Source organism: Gallus gallus, chromosome 8 (assembly GCF_016699485.2).
Source record: "Gallus gallus isolate bGalGal1 chromosome 8, bGalGal1.mat.broiler.GRCg7b, whole genome shotgun sequence".
Lineage (NCBI taxonomy): Eukaryota > Metazoa > Chordata > Aves > Galliformes > Phasianidae > Gallus > Gallus gallus.
Genome location: NC_052539.1, coordinates 20,573,372 through 20,597,904, shown reverse-complemented (window position 1 = coordinate 20,597,904; position 24,533 = coordinate 20,573,372). Strand labels below are relative to the sequence as shown.

Genomic DNA, 24,533 nt, shown 5'->3' with positions numbered 1-24,533 from the left:
GTGTCTGTCAAGGCTTTCCAATGGGATCATCCTCTCCAGAACAATGCTCTGTGACTTCTTCATTCCAATTTTATGTCTCTGTGTATTTGGCTTCAACTATGCTTCTTGTAGGGCTTCTCTCACAGTTTAGTAGACCTCCTTTGGATGATTCATGGATCGGTATGCAAAGCACACGTGCCATGGCCTGCCATGTTACAGCACTGCAACAGTGTCAAGAATGTGGTAACACAGAACTGGGGATTTGGGGGATTAGTAACAAGAAATTTGACAAGGAGCTGGGGGTGCAATAGTAAATTTATGACATCTCAGAATGTACCAGTTGAATTAAGATGATGGTGAGCAGCCACTGTGTTGGAGGAGGGAGAGGTAAATGCAAGAATAGAATGTATCCCGTAAATTATTTTTAAATTGCAATGAGAAATTAATGGCTTAAGGCAGTGGGAAGGTTTTTGACTGGAATACTGCACAGGTGTGGAACTCAAACGTATTGAATGTAGAGCAAACACTAGAAAAGTAGATAAGATATTCAAACTGAAATGTGATTTGTGTTTAAATTTGCCACGAGAGAAGGCTGAGCGTTACAGGGAGGTTTTCATCAATCAGAGCAGAACAGAATTATGAACAGCCTGCCGGAAGGGGTAATCAAGACAACCTCCCCCCTGCTTTATACTGGAATGAGAAGTCTTTGTTTGTTTGTTCTCAAATAAGCTAAGTAATGTGACACCTGGCATAGCAGGAGGTGATACTCTGACTCAGGAAACCTCTTTGAGAACTGTATTTCTGTGACCTTCTCTTTGTGCCATTCATCAAACTACTGCAGACTCTTTTGTGACTTGCAGGTTATTGCTGACGAAGAGTAATAAGACAAAGGGGCTGTCAGTGTAGTTTACCAATGAGTTCTTTAGACATCTTTAATATTTAGCCTTTTTATTTCTGTGCCAAATTTTTCCAGACCCACACAGCTGCTGTCTGGCACCACCTGTTGGGTGGGGACTTCTCCAGGCAGCAGACTGGGGAACCTGGTTAAATCATGAATCTGCACTTCCAGCTGAGGTGGGAGGTGGGCTGGGCATGCCTGGATCAAGCACTGGTCTTCTCTGGATCTGTATTATTTTCATCCTCTGTTAAGCATTTCTCTCCCTCGTGTCACTCAGCTAGGCTCCAGCCAGTGATTAAATTATGGCATTCCAGCAGAGTGACAGCAATGGAACAATTTCACATTTTCCTTCCTTGATGAGCCCTTAGTTGTGTTAATGGAAGCCCTGACTAATATGTTGTGAGCTAATCAGCATGCCTTCTACTACTATCACTGGTGAGTGCTTGCACGTGAAATGTTTCATCTCAGGTGGTCCACCTGGTGTTCCTAGTTTCAGAGAGTAAGATTTGAAGGTAACAAAGCTCTTAAAAAACAAAGCAAATTCTATGAGGCTACCAAGGTGAAGAAGAAAAAAACCAACTTTCTTTGAACAAATAAAGTTCAAAACTCCAGATTCTCTCGGTATGTGCATCTTTGGGAGCCATGTTGTGGAAAGTGTGATGTCACGGTGGTGGTCTGTCTGCTGTTGAGGGTCACTGATCCGTGTAGTCTTGGACGGCATGGCTAAGCGCTTCGCTTCCTCTGTTGAAAAATCTCCTTTCCAAACACATGATGTAAGTAAGCTTGCTGTAATGGCTGGAAGGTGGAATCTGAATCCTTTTGGTACAGCTGAGCAGAGTTTGGTGAGCACGGAAAGAAAGACCTCAGTCCCCATAATACATAGCTATGTGCTTTTTGTACTGTGAGTGGAAATAAAATAACAATCTCTCTCTCCCCAAGACGTAATTGAATGTTCTGTTCATCTATTTTGAAGTAGTAGAAAGAATTTCATCCTTTTTTTCAGCAGACCTGACAGAGAATACTGTTCACTTGAGTGTCTGTCTGAAATGCAAATAAAAGCCGCCCTCTTGATGCTTTTCTGATTCTGCCTTTTACAATGGTGGTTGTGCTGCGTGAGAAAAGCAGCTGAATCGGATGGCAGCTCACAGAGTATGCAGCATCTTGTTTTCATCTCTACCTCCAACGCAGGCAGTGAGTGTGATTGAAAGCTACCAGCGTTGAAGTGCTAGGCAAAATTAATTATGGATTGCACGCCCGAGTCCCATTCCCAAAGCGCAGCTGACTGTCTTAGTAAAAACAAAATAAAACAGCTGTACTGGCAGGTGCTCAGGCTGGCGCTGGTGCTGGGGGGGATGATATAGCACTGCCTGACTGTGTGCTTGATGGATGTGTTCGGGACTTTGCTCTGATCTTTATTTTTCCTGGCAGGATGAGAGTCAGAGGATTCAGCAGTTGTCGGGGGTTTTTTTGGCTTTTTCTTTTCTTTTCTTTTTAAAGTTACTCAGGTTGAGAAGTACGTAGCTAATTAAATTAATTATTCTGCTGCCAGGGTTTACTATGGAACAGGGTTAAAACACCAGAAGTCTGAATGGGGCAATTAGCTCTGAAGGTTAGGCTCGAGTAGTTATTGGGGTATTTGCTCTTGTGTGCACTGTCAGCCTAGGAGCATGCCTTCCATTATCGTAGGCAAACAAAAATACATGAAGACCTTATGTGTTTTGCAGCAGGAGTCACTGACTGAGATACCTGTCAGTTGCCATTGTTGTATGTCTCACTGTTCTTCCTGTCTTCTAGGCCCACGCTCATCACGTTGACCAGTACTTCTTATTTCCCTGTGGAAATTCATTGTCAGCACTTTTCCTGTGTTACATTATATGTTTTCATTTAGACCCTCTGTGGTTTCTGATGAATTACGCACAGTGAACATATTTTAGTTGCAGACATGGGAACCTTTTTGCATGTGTGTATAACTGAAATACTTTAAAAGCATTCTGGTAAAATGCCATTTTGCACTTTTTATACTTAACACTTTTCATATGCATTGATGTGCCTATTAAAGTCCTTTACTATCAGCTTGCTTCATCAGGCATAGGAAGCCTTCTACACTCCTAAGTGAAACTCAAGTTTATAGTTTTCAGAAGTCGTTCTGTGATGAATACTCAAAGAAGCGATGAGTCCATGAGAAATGAACTTGTGCATCTCGTCTTTAATTTCCAAAGAGAGAATGAGGTACTGCAAGTGGGAAGTCCGTATCCTTCAGCTGCTGCCCGTCCTTCGTGCTGTCAGTGGAGAAGCCAACACCTCTCCGTGTCTGAGCCTTGGAGATGAAATGTCCCCTGTGCTTGGCTGGAGGCATGAAGGCGTTGCTGCTGTCAGTATCACCCTGGAGCAGAGCAGGAGTTGCGTAGGGCTCTGTCTGGTCACAGCCCTGTGCTGTCCGTGTGTTAAGTTGCCATCTGATCTGATGTTTTAGTAATTTTTGATTGTTTCCAATCTCCTCAGCCCTTCCCCATGAGAGAGGCAGCTCTGGTTTCAGGTAGGGTGATACTTCCAAGGAGACTTTCTCTTACTATTCTGGAATAACGTTCCTTCCTTGTTTTCTGCTGCCTTTCCCCTTTGTTTCAAGCCTTGATGATTTCCACTGGTGTGGAATCTTCTTGGTTAGGATCTTAACAGCCCATCCCTCATGAATGCTTGGGTCTTTTCATGGCAAGGGTGGGCTGTACAGCAGTCACAATTTCTCTTCTGAAAGCGATGTTCATTAGTGAGTGTTCATCCCCCAGAAGAGAGTATAAAATTGCTTTGATAAAACACAAATTCTTGTGTTCACCTAAGTGCATGTTCCACTTATTGACAAGAGTGGGAGGGAACAGATGCCAAATGTCAACCCATAGGGTTACTTTTAGAGGGTATTTCCCTGTCTGTTTTTGCAGCCTGGTGCAGTACTGTAATCGTGGTGACAGGAACAGCACCTCCTTCCCCAGAGACAGTCACTTTTGCTAAGCTTTTTTGTTTCCCTGCAGTCTGTTGAAAGCCATGGTGAAGACTGGTGGACTTGTAGGATGTCTTGAAGCTTCATTTTGCATTTTTGTCTTACCATATTAACTGGGAAACCCACATAGGTTACGTTGTTGTTCTTTGATTCTGTGCTGAAAAGGGAGAAATAATCGTGGTCAGATTTTCTTGAAGCGAATTTGGACATTCTTCTGCAGTGTAACTTCTGTTGTCACCTTTGGGAAGGTGGTTGATGTTCTGGATGGAGATCGGTAGTGCTGGGAAACGCAGAGGAGATCTCAGAGTTTTCATAGTATGTTTTTATGCCACTTGCTGCACAACAAATATGACTGGAAAAATTGCATAGGTGCTAGGGGAGAAAACAGTATTGAGGAGGGGATCAGATAGAAATCTAGGATTCAAAACAGCATTTTTAGACACCATAGTGTAGGTAGTTTTTACAGAGAAAAAACCACATTTGAACAAAGCAAATAAGATTTGAGCTGTATATGGATATTCGGTTCAGTGCAGGCTGAAAGGAAGTGGCAGTGCCATTGAATTGTGTTTCAAAGGGGCTGGTTCTGAGTAACGTCTGGGTTTTCTGTTAGAACAGAACTGAAACTGAGTGTTGTGTAATGTCTTGGTTTTACTTTGGAAATCTTGTTTCACACTTTGTGTTTATTTAAGGTCACACTGCTACTAGTTACGAGTTGGCAAAGCGATTCCCGAGGAGGGGTGCTGTGTATGCTTGGTTTTCTTGTGTTACCTTGTTGCAGACTGCCAGAAATTGTTGTGATCCCATAGTCTGCAAGGGGCTCCGCACGCAGTAGTTTGGGCTGTTGCCCCAAACCTTGTGGATGACTTGCTGTGTTTCCGAAAGAAGGCAAGTCTTCATTCATGCATTCTCACGGATGATGAGTCTGTTATACCAGTTGGTCACTAATTCCAGGTGATACTTAAAATACCTTTCTTTTTATTTCTGCTTTTGAGCCACTGATGCCTGCCATTCCTGCTGTTTGTTGTGCTGAGCGATCTTCTGCTGTTTGGGTAATTGTGGGCTGTGGGCAAAGGCCGTCTTTCTCTTCAATAACTTGAGCCAGTTGAGCTCCATTAGGACTACTTTTTATTATTATTGTTTGTATGACTGCAGCACCTGACTGCCTAAGGCTCTGTTTGCATTAAGTGTTAAGCCTGGGCTTGAGCTCTGGGCTTTGGCAGCAAGCCTGCTGCGCCGCTGAGATCGGAGCCCGGCTGCGGCATTCTCCTTTCTGTTTGTGGGAGGCAGAGTCCAAGAGCAGCCGCACAGCAGGTCTGGTCGTGCTGCCGGCCAGGTAGTCCTGGAAACCTTCCTTCCAGGAACACGAGCAATGAGGAGAGTGCCATTTCTTTCTGGAGTGCTCCTGCCTGGGAAGAAGGGATCTGTTCGTGCAGTACGTTCAGCCAGGGGAGAAGTCGGCTTGCCAGGCTCACCCTCTGTGAACTGGTGAATTCAGGGCCTGGGTTATGGGATGATTCCCTGAGCTTCAGCACGTGGTTCTCATGGGTTACAGCGCACGCGTTCTGGATGCCTTGTTTTAGATGGGAAAACCAATCCTCTCTGTGCACACTTGTATTTTGGACATACAGGCAGGGGAGGATACCTGGCCTCCAACAAATGAGGAGCTCAAATTTTGTGTCAGTCGTTCACACTGATCTGGTGATGGCCAGATCTCTGCAGGTACCATGATAGCAGACTTAGAACAAAAGATTTTCATGACAAATACTGTGATAGACTGTGGGTGAATGTAGCATGTGTCTGAGGTGTAATGGACAGCTTTGCTGAGCATAAAACCTCCTCCTTTGGAGAATGCAGGTAGTAGAACTGGCATCCTCTGTTGACGTAAGGCAGAAGTATGCTTGGTAAATGACTGGCAATGGAAGGAATAAGTTATTTAAAAAAGAAAGGCACACAGTTTTTGCCTGGTGTGACAGAAGAGGGGAACTGGTGAAGAAAGGTAACGTGGTTGGAGAAGGAATTGGGGAAAACGATCTTTTGAGTACTCTACTCAAAATTGCACTGGGTGGAACCAAAGGAAAGATTGATTGCAAAGCTTGCACCTAGACCAGAAGGTGTGCTGTTCAGTAAGCATCACAGTATCAAAGTCCTGCTTTGAAAACATTCTTAATAAGCTCATGAACTTGTGTTCGTCTCTAAATTTCTGCTTTTGGTTGCTGATAACTGTAAATTACCCTTTTCCACCCCACGTGTCAGCTTTAGCAATAGGGAAGGAGACTTCCTCCTGGGAGGAGACAGGATGCCTCCAGGGCTTGAATATCTTTCCTGTTCCTACCTTATATATATGTAAATTAAAAAATATTGATTTTGGATGGTAGCTCTTGAGATGCAAAGATAACATAAAATGGGTGTTTTTGTTGTAAGATCCCATCTGATATAATGCATAGGATGAGCCATGTGATAGGACTGGGGTTAAGACTCCTCCCCAGCTCCTGGCATCTTTCTTCCAGCTTTCTTTGAGAAGATAAACAGTGATGCTGACAGGTTGTGTGTGTGAAGGCATTCACATTGCCTTAAGATATGCTCACCTGATGAATTCAGGGCCATCCAAGAAACAAGAAGAGACTCCCTTGGCTCCCAAATTGGCCTTTAATTTATGTTTATTTTTGGTTTTGGTGTGGCTTGTTTTTGTTTGTTTTTGTGTTGTTGTTTTTTTCCCCTTCAAAGCCTCTTCCACCTTACCACCATCTTTCCAAAAGAAGAAAGAAAAAGCTTTATTCCTTCTTTTGCTGAGGACAGATTACTGCTGGATTTCAGACTGAAAGGTGCTGTGCTTCCCCTGCCCCATGTCTTTAGCAGGGTTAGGAAGGTGCTAGTCTGCAGCGAGCTTGCTGTTGTAGGGTGAGTGTGCTGATGGGAAACGCTTCATGTCTGCTAACAAAGCACTAAATCATGCTTTTCTTCTGAATCTTGCTATCAAGGGCATTACAAAAGCAGAGTGGGAATTCCCAGCCAAAGGCGGTCATTTCTGTTGGTGGTTAACAAGATCCTACAGACATCCAAAAAGGAAAAAAAAAAGAGGTTCCCTGCTCCAGTTACAGGAGCAGCCATGGAGCTTCAAAGAGGTCACAGGTGTGGAAATTGGAGGACTCTTAATGGAGGCTGAGATAAAAAGGGATTCTCTAAAGCCTTGGATCTACGTTTTCTGATCTGAAGAGCGGTGAGTAATGCAATTGCTCCGAGGTACCCCTGGCTTTGCCTGGGAGCGTGCTAACAAGCAATCAAGTGTTTGCCCACAGCCAAACTGTTCTTTCCCTTTCCAGTCTTTAGAATAATAAAAGCATTACACACAAACCCCACTGTTAATGCAACATATGGGTGAAGTTCCAGGCTATTGTGTTTAGAATTCTCAGTCTCGATTCCAGCAGTAATTATAACTCGTTCCTCTCCCTCTTGCTGTATGGTGAACACCACAGGAAATGATGCAGAGTTCTCCGTGCGTGTGTTAACTTAGGCTGAATGCAGGCACAAAGTTTATCTAATCTCTTTATTTTCTTCTTCTCTTGCCTAAACCACGACATATAATACTGTGCAATTGGAAGCTGTTAGCATTTGACTTCAGTGTTTTGTCCGTGTTTGGTTCTGTTAGAATGTGGTTCCACTGCTTGTGGATACTTTGCTTCTTTTCTGCTTATAATGCAATCTGACATTTGTTTTCCTCTTTTTCTTGAGGCTGATTTTGTTCAAATTAGAGATTTCCTTATAACACGTTTCCTCATTTTTTCTACTCTGCAGTTTTCGAGGCCTCAGCAGTTGAGGCTACAAGGTCCTGCCCTTGTCTATACTTGACAGAAAAGGCATAGTGAATACCATTAAAAAGTCAACATTTGCTGCCAGCTAGCTGTGGTAACCCTGATATCTCCTGTTTGAACAGAAGGGGTCCAGCAATCGTAACTGAATATAAACGTTTTTCACACTGCCTTTGTATGCAGGGTGTGAGAAAGTCCAAGGCTTTTTATTTGTGCTGTATGTTACGCCATATAATTGCATCCATCTTTTGATCTGTGGTATGAATTAGCTCCATTGAAAGCATGTTTTCTATTTTTAAATCGGTCATCTTGAATTGAGCTCTTGAAACATTCTGCGTTTTGGTTTTGTTTGTGTGTCGATGTTCCATATTGTGCTGGGCTTTGTATAATTGTTGACACATTGGCTCCGAGTTCTTTCTCTGCTCGGCTTTGCTCTGTTTTATGTGACTCTCTTGATGTTTTATGTTAGACCGAGGATGGAAGTTATCTCACCTCGCGGTTCTGGGGCACTCCTGACAGTGCTGTGCTGTTACCCAGCATTAGGAAGGCAGAGCTGAGGTCTGGGAGCTCCAGGTTGCTTACTGACTGAGCAGAGTGTGCAGCGTGGGCTGAGCTGGGCCCAGGGCTCCTACCAGGGGTACCAGGGGTGGGTGGTAAAGCACCTCCTTGCAGCTCACATCGTGGGTGGGATGGAACGACCCCTGCAGGAGCTCATTTCTCTCCATTCATTGGATGCCGAGTCTAAATTCCGACCTTGAGTGCATAAAGCGCAAACCTGAATAAATCAGGTAAACAGGAGGTTACCTATCGACGGTGGCAGATCTGGAAAATGACAGAAACTTCAAGCATTGCTTTCACGCCCCATCCATCAGATGGTCCTTCTTGATTTAAGAGCGCCGCTTTGTCCTCCCCCCGGGTTGTAACGAGCGGTGAGAGCGCTGTTAGCAAAGATCTGCGCGTGCGTTTCTCTTCCTTTGCAGTGGTTCTGCTTGGGGTGTGGACCTGCTGCTTTTTTTAATCAGCTCATGTTGATTCTTATCGTCTGTTTGTATAATAGTTTAGGGTTGATGTAATCATCGGGAGATGTATTTCATTAAGAGATGTGTGTATGTGTGTGTACTTAGGTGTTTGCATAATTCATGAAGTCAAGTATGTTCACATACCCCTTTGTTAGCACAGGAGAGCATGAGGTGAGCACATACCTCTTTGTATCGGCAGCGCATTGGGAAGGTGCTCCGTAGCTATATGGTATGGATAGAAGTTGATACTTAAAAACACCCACAAGCTCCACCATTTATTTTTTCAGGGTGGGCATAGAAGAAAGAAAGTAAAGAAAAACACACACTTCTGCTAGGGTTCTAGGATAGTTTATTTTTTCATTCAGCCATTAGTTTATTCGTTCAGGAGTTGTACACTGGAAAAAAGTGCATCCATTAGACAGTGAGGGCTTTATTTATGAGGGTGGTGGTGTTTCAAAGGGGAGGCTGTCAAGTCCCAAAAGAGCCTTTCATGGTGTATTCTCAGCGTGCTTCTGAGGCCGCTGCTCTGCTCATCAGGAGGAGAGGCAGAAATGTGGGCTTTACAGAGCAACTGTGTGTTTCACTGGTCCCTGTGCTCGCTGACGTTTATTTACATATTGGGAGAGTAAATGGGTAGAACAGATGGCAACCAGACATTTGGTGGTTCTGTTCCCGTATGCTCCTCAGGGGTCTTGCATTCAGTTTTTGCAAAAAGCTTGTCCTATAGTGAGGAGAGAAAAACAGGAGCCTGTTTGCAGCTATGAAGCCCTTGTTGGGATTTTGCTGCAGTGACGGATTTGAGCATTTAGTAAATTGTGAAATAATTACAAAATTAGCCTTGCAAGTCCAACTCCTTAAAATAAATCCATCGATGTGTCTCTAATCATCTCTTCTATTACTATTCCCTTTTCACACCATTGGAGTGAATGCATTTAGATCTGAAGGCAGAGAGCTATCCCCTCTGCAAACTGAGTTTGAAAAGCGGGTCTCACATACATTTTGACCTCTTCTGAAAGTACTGTAACTCATTTATGCTCGTGCAAAAATGCAATATCTGAACATTTTGTAGGATTTTTCGGGGTGTTCAATATATGCTTCTTCACAATGTGCAGTTATAAAATGGAAGATATCCTTCTACAACGAGTTGATCTTCTACCTTTCTTTGTACACCCTGGGATGTCAGTGCAGGTCTGTTTCCAGGGTGCCAGGCAGCTTGCATTAGTGGTTGGTTGGATTTTGTTCCAATATATGTGTGTTGTTTGTTTTAGAGAAGTGATAATTCAAACACTTCTCCTGGGCAAAACCATAATATAAAATACATATTTTGCAAATATATTAAAAGGGGAGATACAAGTTAGATTTTGAATGTGTAAAATTTCTTAACCTGAACATTATTGCTTCCTGTGAAGCATCCAGGTGTTACTCAGTAAAGGAGGGAGAAAGCAAATGGAAACCAGAGAGCTTGACCTTCTGTGCAGCGTGCCAAATCAGCAGCTCCCATAGTTTGTGACACGATGAATTCCGATGACTTATTGGTAAACACATGAAGCTGCCTAGCATTTGTAGGAGAACCTGTCAAATAATGGAAATACCACACCTCTGTTGTCTTGACCTACTGTGCAGAATGTCCTAATATTACATAGTCTGTACGGCAGAACTTTTTGCCATAAACGGTCAATGCTGAACTGCTCCTCTTTGAACCAAATAGATGCAAAGTAAAAGGGGGATTATTGATCCTCTATGAAGAGAGCTACTGTGGTTGCAGCAAGTCTTTGTTAATACCCTTATCTTTAAAAAAGATGAAACTAGGAAGCCATGTTCTCCTTTGCAAGGAGCCTTACCATAGTGAATGGTGGCACTCAAAGTGAAAACCAGTAATGTCAAGAAAGAAACACCGTCGTTAACAAAAAGTTTATTCATTAGCGAAAAATAAAGCAGAAACTTGCTAGTTATTTGCAGGTCGTACTGCTGAGATGTTGTATTAGGATTAATTTAAATGAAGATAATTGCCAAACCAGTAGATTTTTGGCAGCGCGTTCTGCAACCCATGGGAAATGCAGAAAATTTTTCTGAAGTGAGGGATTTTAGCCAGAGTGCCTTGACAGCATGCGTGGTTAATGAAGCTGATATGTCTCACTCACTGCGTGACTGCATTGCTGTGATATGTGCAGCACTTCCCTTAATTACTTTGTAAGGCACTTTGGAATCCTTTGAGATCAAAATTAAATACGAGCCTGTTATTAAATAGAACCGAGCTTCCTTGTTGTTTTTTATATGGGATATTGCTGCTTTTAGGAAATGTGTTTCTGAACTGAGCCCACCATCGCACTGCAATTACCGACTAAATCACATCCTAGATAGTCTTTGATTTTTTTTCCTGATAAAATAACATAGTTTAAATAGCTTTTCCAGTGATTTGTAGCCAGATGCAAAGTCAGCTAAAAAGATTTCTTCAGGAAGATTTCTTTTCTACATCGTTATGCAACTGGAAGTAGCGATCGTAAATGCTGCAGGTTTTCATGGCAGTCTTGAAATCCATGAGTACTGTTTCCCAGTTCCTTCTGTTAGGGGCTGATGATGGCAGTTTTCACGATCACATTCTCTACAACCTGGAGCCAAGTCATCAAATGCTAATCCGTGTGCAGTCGTTTGTATTTCTGAGGGGTTTCTTTTTTTTCTTCCTTGACAGACTGACGTTTTGGTATTGAGCTGCGATCTGATCACGGATGTCGATTTATATAAAGTTGTGGATCTCTTTCGGACACACGATGCTACTCTCTCCATGTTGATGAAGAAAGCTCCTGAACCCACGGAAGTGGCACCAGGACAGAAAGGGAAGAAAAAGCCTGGTATGTAGATAAGAGTATATCGAGTAATAAATAAGAGTGAGACCACTATCTTCTGATACACATACACGTGTCATAGATATACAGTTATCAATCAGAAAGTGAAAGAAATAAAATGGTACAGATACCCTGTTTTTCCTCAGATTCCCTGGTGGGGGTGTGACTTGGTTTTTTCCAGCTCAGAATTAAGTATTACGCTCGTGTAATTGTGCAGGCTGTAATCCAAAGCTCACAAGAGCTAAGGGAAAAGCTCCAGGTGACTTCAGTGAGTTTTGGATCAAACTGTAAATTTTTGCTACATATGAACATTAAGACCGTTGGTTTCTTCAAGAGCACTCTGCGTCAGTCAGATTGTAGCTGGGAATTTTACCATTCACTGCAGGGACCAGCGTTAGATGGATAGCAAATACTTCTACAAGTTCTCCACTCTCCTCATATGTAGCAAATTATTCTGAGATCACATCCAGGAGCCTTTCACTAGGCAAAACTCCCACTGATTTCAAGGATTTGGTTAGATCATTATCTGGTCCCCCTTACCATAATATCTCATGTAATCTTTAATGTATCTATTCTCACAACAGTGCTGTAAGGCAGGGCAGGGTTATTATCCCCGTTTTACTTATGTGCTAAAAGTACTAAATACCATATGGTTGTTCCCATAGTGTACCTCTCATTCTCTTTTAATGATATCTGCTGAATTGCTGAAGCTTGATTATTGCCAGGTTAGTGGGTCCTGGTCTGTGATTGAAGCTCAGAGGCATTACGGTAATACAAATAAGAAAGCACAGCTTCAAACTGTTTGAGAGGAGTGAAACACAAGCCAACAGTTGGACTACGTGTGTGTCTGAAAGTGGAGGAAATGTGTTTTTAAAAGCAAGCTGCTTAGACAAAGACTTTCTGGAGCAAAATAGAAGGATAACAAGGCTGAGAGCATTTTGTACTTGGACTCTTACACAGCTCTAAACCCCCTTGTCTTTTGAAAGGCAGTCGTAGCGATAATGGCACATAAAACATTGTCGAGAGAATTACTACAACTGTGAAGCTGAGTGTTCAGAAGATATAAATGTATGGATCTATGGTTAAACATCATTAGCCCAGAAGGCGATCTCTGAGCACGCAGGGCAGGGGTGATGAGGTGTATGAGGATAAACAAGATCCTCTGAAAAATTACCAAGTATAAACACACTGAGTCGCACATGCTTTCTTAATTTACTTATTTTTGCATGTCTGTGTGTTTGACTTTGTAGCATTACTCCTCCTGCATTAGTGTTAAATGTTGATATGATTTCTCAGGTCTTGTAAAAGACTGAACTTAAAAACACTGAAATTCCATCATGTGGAAGCATTTTAACACCCACAGTGTTTATCTGTGGGAGCTAGATGTGAAGGTCTCCCACTCACAGCTACTCTACTTGAGCTGTCACGGATAACACTCGTAAGTTGTTTTCTCTGTGTGTGAACTGCCTCAGATGAGACACAGACCCTACCGGGCCTTTTCCAGTCTTTTTCTAGCGGTAGGGGAGTAGTGAGACTGGGGAATTTTGGTTTCTTCTCTAGCCTCTAGATAGGGGCAGTATATTTTAGGGAGTACAGGACCCTCCTGCCTCTCATTCTTATTTGACTGAGTGAATCCTGTTGCTGTCAATATTGTCCTATCTTATCCCTGTCTTTCCATGCTGGTTTCTTGCCACTGCCTACCTCCCCTGCTTATCCTAGCCAGTCTCTTTGTTTAGTCCTGCTCCCCAGGATCCTTGTCCAGAGTCAAGCTTCTCTTTCTCGTATCTTACTCTCATCTCCTTTCACCAACAGTCCCACCCCCTGCTCCTCTTCTGACTTCTCCCATCAGTGTCCTTCATTTATCTGCCCGTGGTCACTTTTTCCCTTTTTTTTCCTTTTGACTCCTGTCTCTGTGGTCCAGTGATCTTCCCCAGTTCCTATCTCCACTAGTGTTCAGGAACTGCTTTCTCCACCTTCCAGCCTGACTTGCAGAGTCCATATTTCTGTGCTTTTCTTTCCCCTCCCCCTTGAGAGCTTTTTACATTATTATTTTTTTCTATATCAAATAAATATGTTGCAAAACCACAACAGATCAAGCATGGCTGTGGAGCCTTCTGTGGTTTGTGTGCCCTGCTTGTGCCTCTTGGTGGTACAGAAGACCTTAGGTGGCACCTGATATTTGATCGGGTCTAGGAACTGAGCCATCAAAACAGCTTTTCCTTAAGGATAAAGTATATGAAATTTTTTTTGCAGCAAAAATAGAAGACTTGAGAAAGTGTTTGAAACTGCATTTTTTTTCAAAGATTTATAGTGGAGTGAGATGGTAGAAGGTACACTCTTGAGACACAAGTCAGCAGCACTTAGGAGTGTTGTATTTCTTCCTGAAGAGCTGGAATACCAGAACTTCTCAAGACAATTGCCACCCAACTGTTTAACCTTAGGTTAACCACTGTTTTTTTTTTTTTTTAATTTAACTTTAGAACTTTAGAAGCAGATGAGCTGTTTTCACTGAAGCTTTCCAATTGCTGCTGTGCAGGCAGGCATCTGATGTTTCATACCGAACAGTTAACATTTGAGAAAGCTTATAGGAAGCTGAAGGCTGGATATTTACGTGGAATGTGGCAGGCAGTCTTTCATAGGATGTGGCACTATTTGCTTCTTCTCTGATTCATGGCACATACACAGTTCTGTGTACCTGTACTGTACTGTGAAGTGTTACTATTGGGAAATTGACCCCTAGTCCTGACAAGCCACTAAATATATTCCTAACTTTATTTATTGTTTCTTTTCCTACAAATTCATTAAACTTTTGAGAAGGACAGCAGCAACCCACGTCTCATAGAACCTGATGCGAAGTCATTGCTTTTAGGATACTATTAAACATTGAAGACCTGTGAACAGTTTTTAAATTCTCAGGAATCGCAGTATTGATCAGCCACAAATTCATACTGATAGTTTTCTGCAGTGCTTGATGTAATTCGGGTGCACGTTACAGGATGAAGTTCATTGGCTTCTACACACTTAGAGGATCATCTGTTGATTCTAATTGTCTCATTGGCTTTTAAAATTGATTAATAAGAGGCATGGAAAAAAAAAAAAGTAGAATGCTAGGGAATGGTGCTAACCCAAATAAACAAAATGTGCCAGGAGCTCTCGCACCTGGAATGGAGCCATGTGCTTAAAGGTGATGTGCAAGGGCTTTGGGGGTGGGGGAAGAAGAGAGTGAACTTTCCTGTGTATAAAGCAAAGCAGAAGAGATGGGGATGGTGACTCTCCTGCTTGTTTTTCTTGTCTTGAAAGCAGCAGGCATGTCATCACTGGTATTCTCTGTGTTTGCCAGAAGACCTCTTGGTGGTCTTGCAGGCTGCATCGTGTGAATTCTCTTTCCTTAATTGAAAGGGTGGAGATTCTGAACCTTTAACAAAGGTGTACTTTTTCCCAAATCTCAATTAATTATGTGATTAAAAAGCGCTTTAGAAAACCAGACTGAAAACTTTCTGCTCCTTACTGAATTACCCCACTTCTATTCTCTTGTGATATTGTGATTTCATTAGGTCATTAAAGCTCTCAAAATTGATGGGATCTAATTTTTAGCATAATTAACAAATTGCAATACTGTGTCAAATCCTGATTTAACTACCAGGAAGAGGCAAAACACATCCTATATTCTTCTTTTTTTTAATACTTTAAACCATGTTTTTAGTTAACAGCACTGCAGGTTTAACATTTTTCTCATTCTTCCCTCCCAGGGATTCAGTAAACTGGTTATGTATTCATTCTTCTCTTTGTCTTTCCTTACTCAGTAGTGCCAGTGTGAAGGGCTCCTCTATCTCAAGCTAATAGGTGTTAGTAATATATGTTGTCTTTTCTAAATGACAAGTGTTGCTAAGCACTTCTTGTAGCAGTGCTACCCTTACTCTCAAACTTCATTGCTCTCCTTAAAATGAGGATTGCCACTGCTTTGGAGGCTTATTTCTGATGTTCTGCATCAAATGAGTTTTATCCTGATGGTATTTGATTTATCAGTGTTGCGTGTTCAGGCCTATTTTTGTACTTCTTTGCTGTATGATTAATTTCTGAGAAGAGGGTTTGCTTGATCACTTGGATCAAAGGCTGCCAGTAGGACAGCTTTCGACATCTGTGTTGATTTGACTTTATTTTGATAGTGGTTATTACTACGGTAACTCTGAAGGAACAAATAAGACAAGGGAGAGGGCTGAACTGGGGAAAATGGAGTTAAAAATGCAGCTTGGCCGAGAAAAGGTCATAAAGAATTGACTACTTAAAGAGCTGCTACCTGTGTGTGGTTAATGGCTTAGAATTTTAGAGATGTTTGTGTTTGCCAGTTTGGCCCAAGATAATAGTATTTAGGGAGAAGTTTTTGTTAGAACTATAGCATGGCATTCTGGTGTTCATTTAAAGAGCAGCATATGGGTGCTGCCAGCTGAGGCAGGTACTGTGAAGTGCAGGTGAGAATAAGCTCCACCACTGTATTCAGAAGCTGTAGAAAGCCATTCAAAATAAGTCACTGTCGATGTGCAGTCACTGATTGCAGCTGATGGGAATTGCCCTGGTAGTACAGGTAACAATTAAATAGCCTCTTGCTTGGCTTTTTTATAAACAGAAGACATTAACCCTCTTGGAAACACACATTTCAAAATCTATACCTTTATATCTGTATGTGATTTCAGACAAATACAGACAGAAATAGAAATCTTAAATAGGAGACCAGTTGCAAAGTAGTTACGTCTTACCTGAAATCATAAACTTCTCCAGACTACCTAACTGTAATGTGGTGTGATTTATGATGAGGAGGAAGAAGTTGGATTTTGAAGAGCTCTCTGATTCCTGTGGGCTTGTTGTGTAAATTCAAGTAGCAATTGAAAGAGAGAAAGAGGAGGAAAGCACATTTCCTTCATAGCTCAATACAGAGTGTTGCATGTCGTGACCTGTATTTGGCATCTCCATAAGAGAGATGCAGAAAGGAGAGTGTTTCCAATGTCATAATAGATGTATATCAGCTACCCTGTCTGAAAAGAAGTTAAAATAATAAATCACAGAATAACTTTTTAACACTTACTGTGCATTCACTGATTTACTGGGTCAGTCTGAAACGTAGTGTTTTATATTTCAAGGGTGGTTGGTGAGCCATTTGTCTTTCCAGCCTACATTAAGACAGGGTTAAATAATTATTGTTTGTTTGTTTGTTTATTTATTTCAACTTCAGTGGAGCAGCGGGACTTCATTGGAGTGGATGACACAGGAAAAAGATTGCTCTTCATGGCTAATGAAGCTGACCTAGATGAAGAACTTGTCATTAAAAGATCCATCCTGCAGAAGTAAGCTGTAATAGAAACAGAACTTGGAATGTTCCTACTTCACTGTTAAGGAAAGGTTAAGATGGGAGGAGGAAGACAACCTTTTGGACCAGGGAGCAAACAATATCTTATTACTTGTTACAACATTACAACCAGTTAATAAGCTTGTCCAATACCTTCTTTGTGAAAAATTCCAGGGAAAGCGGTATGGAAAAGTAACTTTCCATGAAATGAATCCAGTGTTGATACAGCTCAGATGCAATTTAGAGTCTGATATTCCAAAGCGATAGACCTAAGTCCATAAATGACACTTGGTAATCTCAGAGTATCTGAGAAAGACTCTCAGGATTTCGTGAAACTGCTTCTGCATATAAGGCGCAAAACCTCAGCTGCGTTTCCAGGCTTAAAAAGATTCATTAGAAATTCTGTGTTATATCCAGCATTAAATTGCACTGAGGATCTGGATAAATTTATTAAATGTGTCAGATTTAGCTGAGGTTCCTGTGCAGTATAATTCATATCCATTAGCAGAAGAATGAAGGATGGTTTGTTGCTCTTTATATTCTTCTATATAGCAACTTTAGTTCTCTGAGATGCATACTGTCTGACATCTTCTATGGAAAGCTCTGCTGGCTCCTTCAGAGGCCGGCCTTTGTAGTCTGTCCCAAGCTGACAGTCAGGCTTTCACCCCTGTGAGATTAGACACCTGTGGGGCAGCCATCTGAGAGCTGAAAATTCATCCATGTGGACCTTGTAAGTCAAGGATGCAGACATCTGGGATCTGCTCCCAGATAATCTCTTCTGTGAAAATGCCTCTGGTGTACCCTGTAGGCCATGTGAACTATTTGGGCTTTAACAATTCACTGCTAGGTGTAATCTTTCCTTTAACATCCTTCTACCAGATGCGAGGGGGATGCTATGTGCCCATGGAAAAATGACTCCTCTTCTGCCAGAATTGAAGGATTACCCTTGATGATGGTGGCCAAGAGTGAGCCATGTTAACTGCAGTGATGGAAAGAGTCTGTCCCAGGGTGTCCTCTGTGTCTCTCTCCTATTTTATTTTATTTTTCTTGGACATGGCAAGGGTTGAGCTGCAGGCATGTGTTCTGTTCATTCATGGCAGTTATCTGCACAGTGCAGGAAATTCAGCTCTGTTGCATTCTGTGGTTTTGAATAAACAAACACTCGTGGGTCTATTCTGAGCTAGGGAGGAATGTTTTATCTACTTAGGCTTTTCTTTATGGCTTTCTAGCAGTAGCGGGTGCCTGTAGTACAGCAACCCAGAGATTGCTGTAACACATGTGAGCTTAGCTGACCTCTGATTTTACAGGTTCATCTCAGCAGAGGTTTTTCATTCCTGTTACCTTATAGCTAAATTAATCAGGCTTTATCCTGCAGGCCAAACTTTGCCTTCAGGAACACCTGTTCAGTTACGTTGTCTTCAGCAGACCTTCTTGAATGTGGCAGTTTGGGATCTGGTAAATGTAATGTTGATGATAAGTGGATGTGATAAAATCTGTATCTCTGTCTTAGTTAGCTTTGATAGGTGTGCATATGTAAATATAATGCAAAGTGTTAACCACCCTGCAGGTGAAACTCACAGGTGATAGTCTAGAAGCACAAGGAGAGAAGATGTGGTAAGTTTAGAAAAAAGTTAAATAAAAATAAAATATAGGCACATACTGTAAAAATTCTCAGGTGAAGTATAGAAGTAGCCAAAACCTTGATTTTGTGTTAAGATTCAAAGGATAACATCTCAAACAACCCGGCAGTTTGAAACATCAGGCTGAAGCATTGGGCCAGGGCCTACTTGGCAGGGCCTCTGATGTTGCTGCCCTCTGAAACTGCCTGCTGTGGATGCTGTGCTGTGCTGTGGGTGCTAGCATGTGCTCTGTTCTACAGCTGCCATCTTGGAGAAGTTCTGAGGGAAGAAAAATCCTGTATGGATATCCTCAGATATTTTCTAATGAGGCAATTCCAGGGTAGCAACAACTGTGGGAGCTCTAGGAAGACAAAGTGTTGGCAGCTAATGTGGTTTTAACCACTGTGTTGTCTAGACCTGCTCAAGCCCTGGCTTTCTCATGTGAGAAACAAAAGCAATGCTTAAAACTATCTTTGAAGTCTTTTTTTAAACATCATAGTAAAGTAAGGAGAAAAAAGAGCAAGCCCAATCTCGTTTGTCTTCATGGATCACTTGATGTGACTGACTTTCAGCTACCATGTTGTCCGTTTCTTGATCTCTGGACTTTGTTTTAATGAAATAACAGACGTTGTGGCAAGATGGGAGAATTTCCAGTGCACTCAATTCATTCCTCTGTAAAATACAATAGACATCTTGAGGGTATTGCTTTTGTTTGTTTTGCTTTTAATGGTCTCTTTGAAGGGTTATGGTGGTCTTGTTATATGAACTCTAGAACTCCTTCAGTGCTCCGTTTGCTTTTCAGATCCTTTTCATTTTGTTTTTTTTCTCTCCCACCCCTCCTTGTTTTTAAGGAGCATGGAAGGGAGTGGTGGAAGGATTGGGAAGAGAGAGGATGAGTTTTTCTCTGAAGCTAAGACTCTTGTTACCAGTAAAAATCTAGATCCCGTACAGAAGTGGTTCAAAGGACCTTTGGCTTCCCCTTCTCACAGGAGGGAAGTTCTGTTGACAAAACATCCAAAGCTGTAGAACACTAATTTAAATCCTTGAAGAAAAACCTTTTTCCTGACCTTTGCCTTCTTCCTATCATTGGATTTCACGCTCTTCACTTTCCTGCCATAAAAGAGCAGCTGGTGAGGAGGGACAGGGGAAAATACACATTCTCTTGAGTACCTGTTGAGTATTAAATATTTATTTGCTCTTGACTCGGGCTTTCTTGTAATAATAAAAAGTGTTACAGAAGGAAACAATAGGATTTCTGAGTTCAGGGTGTAATGTGTAACTCTGTTGCTCAGTTTGATTAGAATTTCTTTTCAGGATTTATTGCTTTCATTTGGTCCGCTGGGTGAGTTGGTTGGTTGTTTTTGTGTGTGAGTTGCAGATAGCTGCTTTGCTTTTGAGAAATGGTTCTTACTGTTATTCCAGAGAAAGGAGGTTTGATTTTTCTCCTTTGATGGTCAGAGCAGATTTGGCTGAAGCTTTCTGTTCATCATTTACTTATTTTTTTTTCCTCCGTTCTTGTCATCATCTTGATGACAGGTCCTACAGGTAGCATCCTCCTTGTAGCATACAAGTGCAAAACAGCATCAAATAGGTCCATCCAGGCACATTTTGGTGTGCATTAGGGTGGGCTGAGAGGCACATTTATTGATAGTGCCTAGAGAGACTAACACTGCTGGGGAAGGCTTTTTGAAGGAAATGGTTCCTGTTTGGGTAATGAGAGCTTATAAAAAGCCCCGAACAGCCTGTGCATGTCATTCACTCAGGCAAATAGCTGCAAGATGAGAGTGAAAGAAATACAGTATGGGGAGGTTTCAGAGCCAGTTGAGGGCTCTTTGAAGAGGAAAAAAGAAAGCTATGTGCTCATCCCTGGAGCCCAGTGTTGCCGGTGACATCTCTGACTTAGGGCTTGGCAGAATGAAGGAGTGAGGAAATGATGAGAATTCCATAGCTGCTTTTTTTGTTTTCAGAGAGAGATGGGGCAAAAGTATTTGTTTTCAAAGCACGATTACAATGGACAGGAACTTTTTGCTCCACCTCTGATATTTATGGTCGTGCAAAGCGAGACAGTAAAAGACACCTGTTGGAGCAGGTCTAAATTTGGAGCATTTCCTTTTAAGATATTGTGGGCTGTGCAAGGGTGAGTTCAGTCTTCGTGGGTGTTCCATCTGCACAGACGCAGGTGCAGGGCTTCTCCTAGAGAATATGTTAATAAATCACCGTGACAATTCCAGCTACTTATTACCTCATGCGCTTCAGACAGAAAGGAATACCTCATCTATAAATATATGTAGTACTAACATTAGTAACCTTGAAGTAACAATGCAGATCTGTTTTGAAGGTATTTTAGTAAAAAGGGGGAGAGAGGGTAAGACAGGAGGGAGTCTTTTCTTCCCTTTCCCCTTGCATCAGGAGACTAAAAATGAACGGCGTGGTGTAACACCGAATGTCCGCATTGCCAAGTGCGTAGGTAATGGGAGTTCCGAAATAGCTTTGATACACTTGATTTCCTTTCAGTTGCCTGGGGATATTGCCTCCTTTTCTGCTGATAATTTGCCTTAAATAAGCAGATCATACATAAACTCAGCAGCTTCCTTAGATTTTCTGTTCTGCAGCTGCCCTCCTTGGGAAAATGGCATCTCTGAAATATTCTGCTGCCCTCGTGGTTGCTCGCTTGTTTTTTTCTTGTAGAATGTAGTTCCACGAGAAAGGATGGGAATGACACAGAGGCAGATCTTCCATTGTGTAAAGCATCCTAAACGAGATCGTGGGCAGATGTTCTAGATTGAGTACTTCATCAGTCACATGTCAGATTGAAGTGGATTACTTCTAATAGATGGAAAAGCAAGACTTTGATAACCCAGTCCGTTCTGCATTGTGCTTTAGGGAGCAGTCCCACAAGCAATACCTCTGACGGATCTGAAAGAAGGGCGATGATAACCTAGCTCAGTAGGGAAACCCAGGGGAGCAAGTCAGGGCAGAGCAGGGAGCAATAACTCTTAGCTGGGCTTGGCTGCCTACAAGATTATTATGTGTATGGTAGCTTTGGTGTTGCTCCTGTGTTGGGAAGAAAAATGATGGTTTTCACTAGTAGAAAACTTCAGGGTTTTCTTTGCATTCAACTGATATTTTAAGGAACACTGTGAAAAGATGTTAGATATTTCTCTTTTCTCTAAAATGTGTCTTCGTGAAAGTGATGTGTGGATCTTAATGTCTTTGCTGTTAATCCAGGTCTATTCTTGCTCTTATTTCAGATCTGCTCTTTTCATTAATACTTTTTTTTTTTTTTTTTTTTTCTGATTAGTCCTAATAATCAGAAAATAAATCGGGTTTGCTTTTGGCTCCTCCAACACAGAAACAGGAATTGCTTGTGTACATTTGGGTAATCAGCCTTCTGCAGATGCACAAGCCAGATTAGAATCTGGCTCTCCTTCTTAGAACTAAGTTGGTTTCACAGTACTAGTAGGAATTTTAAACGTTGTAAAAAGTTATTTTCGCCAGTAAAGCAAGCAGATCTGACTCTGAGTCAAAACAGGAGAACTAGCTCTATTGAATAAGAGAGTGTGATTTTTACACACTAAGTTCTCAGACTATAACCATGCTTTAAAAAGTGGTGTAGCTTTAATCATATTTCTTTACAAAAGATGACTTTGCTGAATGCTTCAGAAAAAAATATTGGCCTGTGAGTTTTTGAGGCATAAGTTGGGAGTAGGTGTTCAAAAGGTGCCCTTAGAGGTCCTGTTTGCCTGTTGGGAAGTCTCTGGTCACGAAAAGTAACTGCTGTAACCTAAAGGCATCCATTTTCATAGAAAGTTGGCCTTTATTATTATGCGTTTAAACTTTGGTCAGCTTGCTCTGCTTTTTCTGCAAGTATGTTGGGGATGAGCATAGCCTTCAGCTTCAGAAACCGAGCATTTTTGAAATGATGCATTATTTCTATAACAGGTTTATCCAAATACAAGGAAAACATTTGATTTGGTGCTTTTATTTGCTCATGCTTGTTATACAAACAGGAATATCCTATTAAATCAGTTCACAAGACATTGACCCCTACATTTTAAATAACATGCTGCTAATACTGATTTTAATGCAGTTCCTTCCACTGGATTGTATTGTGTTTTGCTGCTGCCATATTATGTTATTCGTTCAGTGAGAGACAGAAGGAATGTGTAATATACCCAGATCTTGTTTGTAAAAGGTCATAACTTGTCTTGACAACTTGTACAGGTAAGAGGACGTGGGTCTTTGGAATCTGGAAATATTAGCGAGGACTTTGTTGAATTTAGCTATAGAAAGAGTTATTGGCAATGGGTTAAGTTTTACTGCAAGATTCTTGCCAGCTTTACACTAAGCGTAGGACTAAAAGCAGAGAGCGTGAGGCTCAGCGTTTGGTTTCTAAATGTCAGTAAATGCATGTTGTGTGGCTTGTAATTAGTCATCTGTCTGATGCTGAGGTCTCAGACCAGCATTTAGCCCATGACTCAGTTTGACAGTTTGACTTTCAAAGGAGGAAGAGATGACCGCGTTGTTTGGACTCCGTAGAGTGCGTGTGACTGCAAATGTAGTGCTTTGTATGAGTCATCAGGTTGGATAATACTGAAGTTGCATCTCACTGTTATTCTGAAAGAAGCTTGGATCTTGAAAAGATGACAAATGTTCTGTTCATTTACAAAGAAAGAAAAAAAGCACCTTAATATTTCGATACAGTTGCCACCGTGCAGATTTAGCAATGCAGTGCACAAAGGCAGGAAACGTAGCCATTGCTGGTTGTTATAGTGATGTATTTACCCCCATTAATCTAGATGTTATCTGTATGATGTGGAAGTTCCTATGGATGGTCTGGTTAGAGGAGAGGCACAGAGTGATCCATGTTTTGCTCTCGACATATGTTTTCAGCCATAGTGTATATTTGGAGAGGCATTGTGTAGCTGCTTGTTGAAACCTTAGGGTTTCACCTTGTGTCCAACATCCCCAGAATGACCAGGAAGCCACAGAGGGGCACAGACTCCTTATTGTGTGGCTGGGATGGTACAGAGAAGAAAAGCCAAAGGTCAGAGGAGTTATCCCTACTTGTGTGAGTGCTGTCAGGCTCTCCCCACCACATGTCAGCCATGTGTTCCTCATCAGCGGGATGTGGAACTCCATGACGCAGAGCAGACTGGAATGCGGAGTTAGTTAACACCCGCCGTTGGGGAATTTATCAGCCAATGTGGAATACTGGGGGGAGGAAACAGCCTAGTTTAAAGCAAAGTAAGGGTGAAATGAGGCATGTGACTGTTCCTCTTCAGTTAAAAGCTCTGATTCTGCTTGGGGCTGAGGCCCTGATTCCTGAGCTCAACCAGTGTTTATGGTTGTGGTTTGCTTACCATGCTGCATTGCTGGGTTTTTAGTCTGCATTTTAATCCTTTACGTTGTCGTGCCTAGCAGAAGATTTCTGCAGTGGGCTGGAGGCAAATACACTTAGAAATTTCTTAAGGAACCTATTCATCTAAATCACGTGAAAAAGCCCGGACTTAGAAGAGCCTTCCCTTCATTCTGGTCATACAGATGATCATCTCTCTGAGCAAATGGCTATACTTGGTGTCAGTCGAACTGTAGTTGCATAATTTTTTTAATGCTGTTTTATTACATTTTCTCGCAGCTACTGCGAACTCTAGCTTGGCTGATTTATTGCAATTAGCAATGCTAAGAATGTTGTGAAAGTCACAGCAGAAAGAGTGAGAATATGCAATGAACTAGTTGGAGGTGTATGTGTGCCCGGGATCTTTACTGGGTTTGCCTGCTTACTTTACTTGCAGCAAGTATATATCTTTCAAAATGTTTCCATTCATTCAGAATACAATGCTGAATTCCCTCTTGAATAGCCGTTGTGTGGTTCTCCCCAAACAGCATTGTGCTGGCAGTTTCTGGAATTACACAGGAAATGAAGAGCATAGCAAACTTCCCTTTCTCTTGCTAAGACATGCTCCACGGGAGTTCTTCCAGTAGATCGAGTAAATAGCAGGGATCTATTCCTAAGGGCACCGTGTCCTCTACATT

General features: G+C 41.9%; 1 protein-coding gene across 2 annotated transcripts in view; it reads left to right on the top strand.

The window, feature by feature from the left end:
• The window catches only part of EIF2B3 (eukaryotic translation initiation factor 2B subunit gamma), a 94,119-nt gene that overhangs the window by 7,388 nt on the left and 62,198 nt on the right, over window positions 1–24,533 (top strand). For both annotated transcript variants that reach the window (XM_015291004.4, NM_001031280.2), the window contains exons 4-5: window positions 11,384–11,543; window positions 16,765–16,876. In XM_015291004.4, the coding sequence (XP_015146490.4) occupies window positions 11,384–11,543; window positions 16,765–16,876 (272 nt within the window). The remainder of the gene's footprint in view (window positions 1–11,383; window positions 11,544–16,764; window positions 16,877–24,533) is intronic.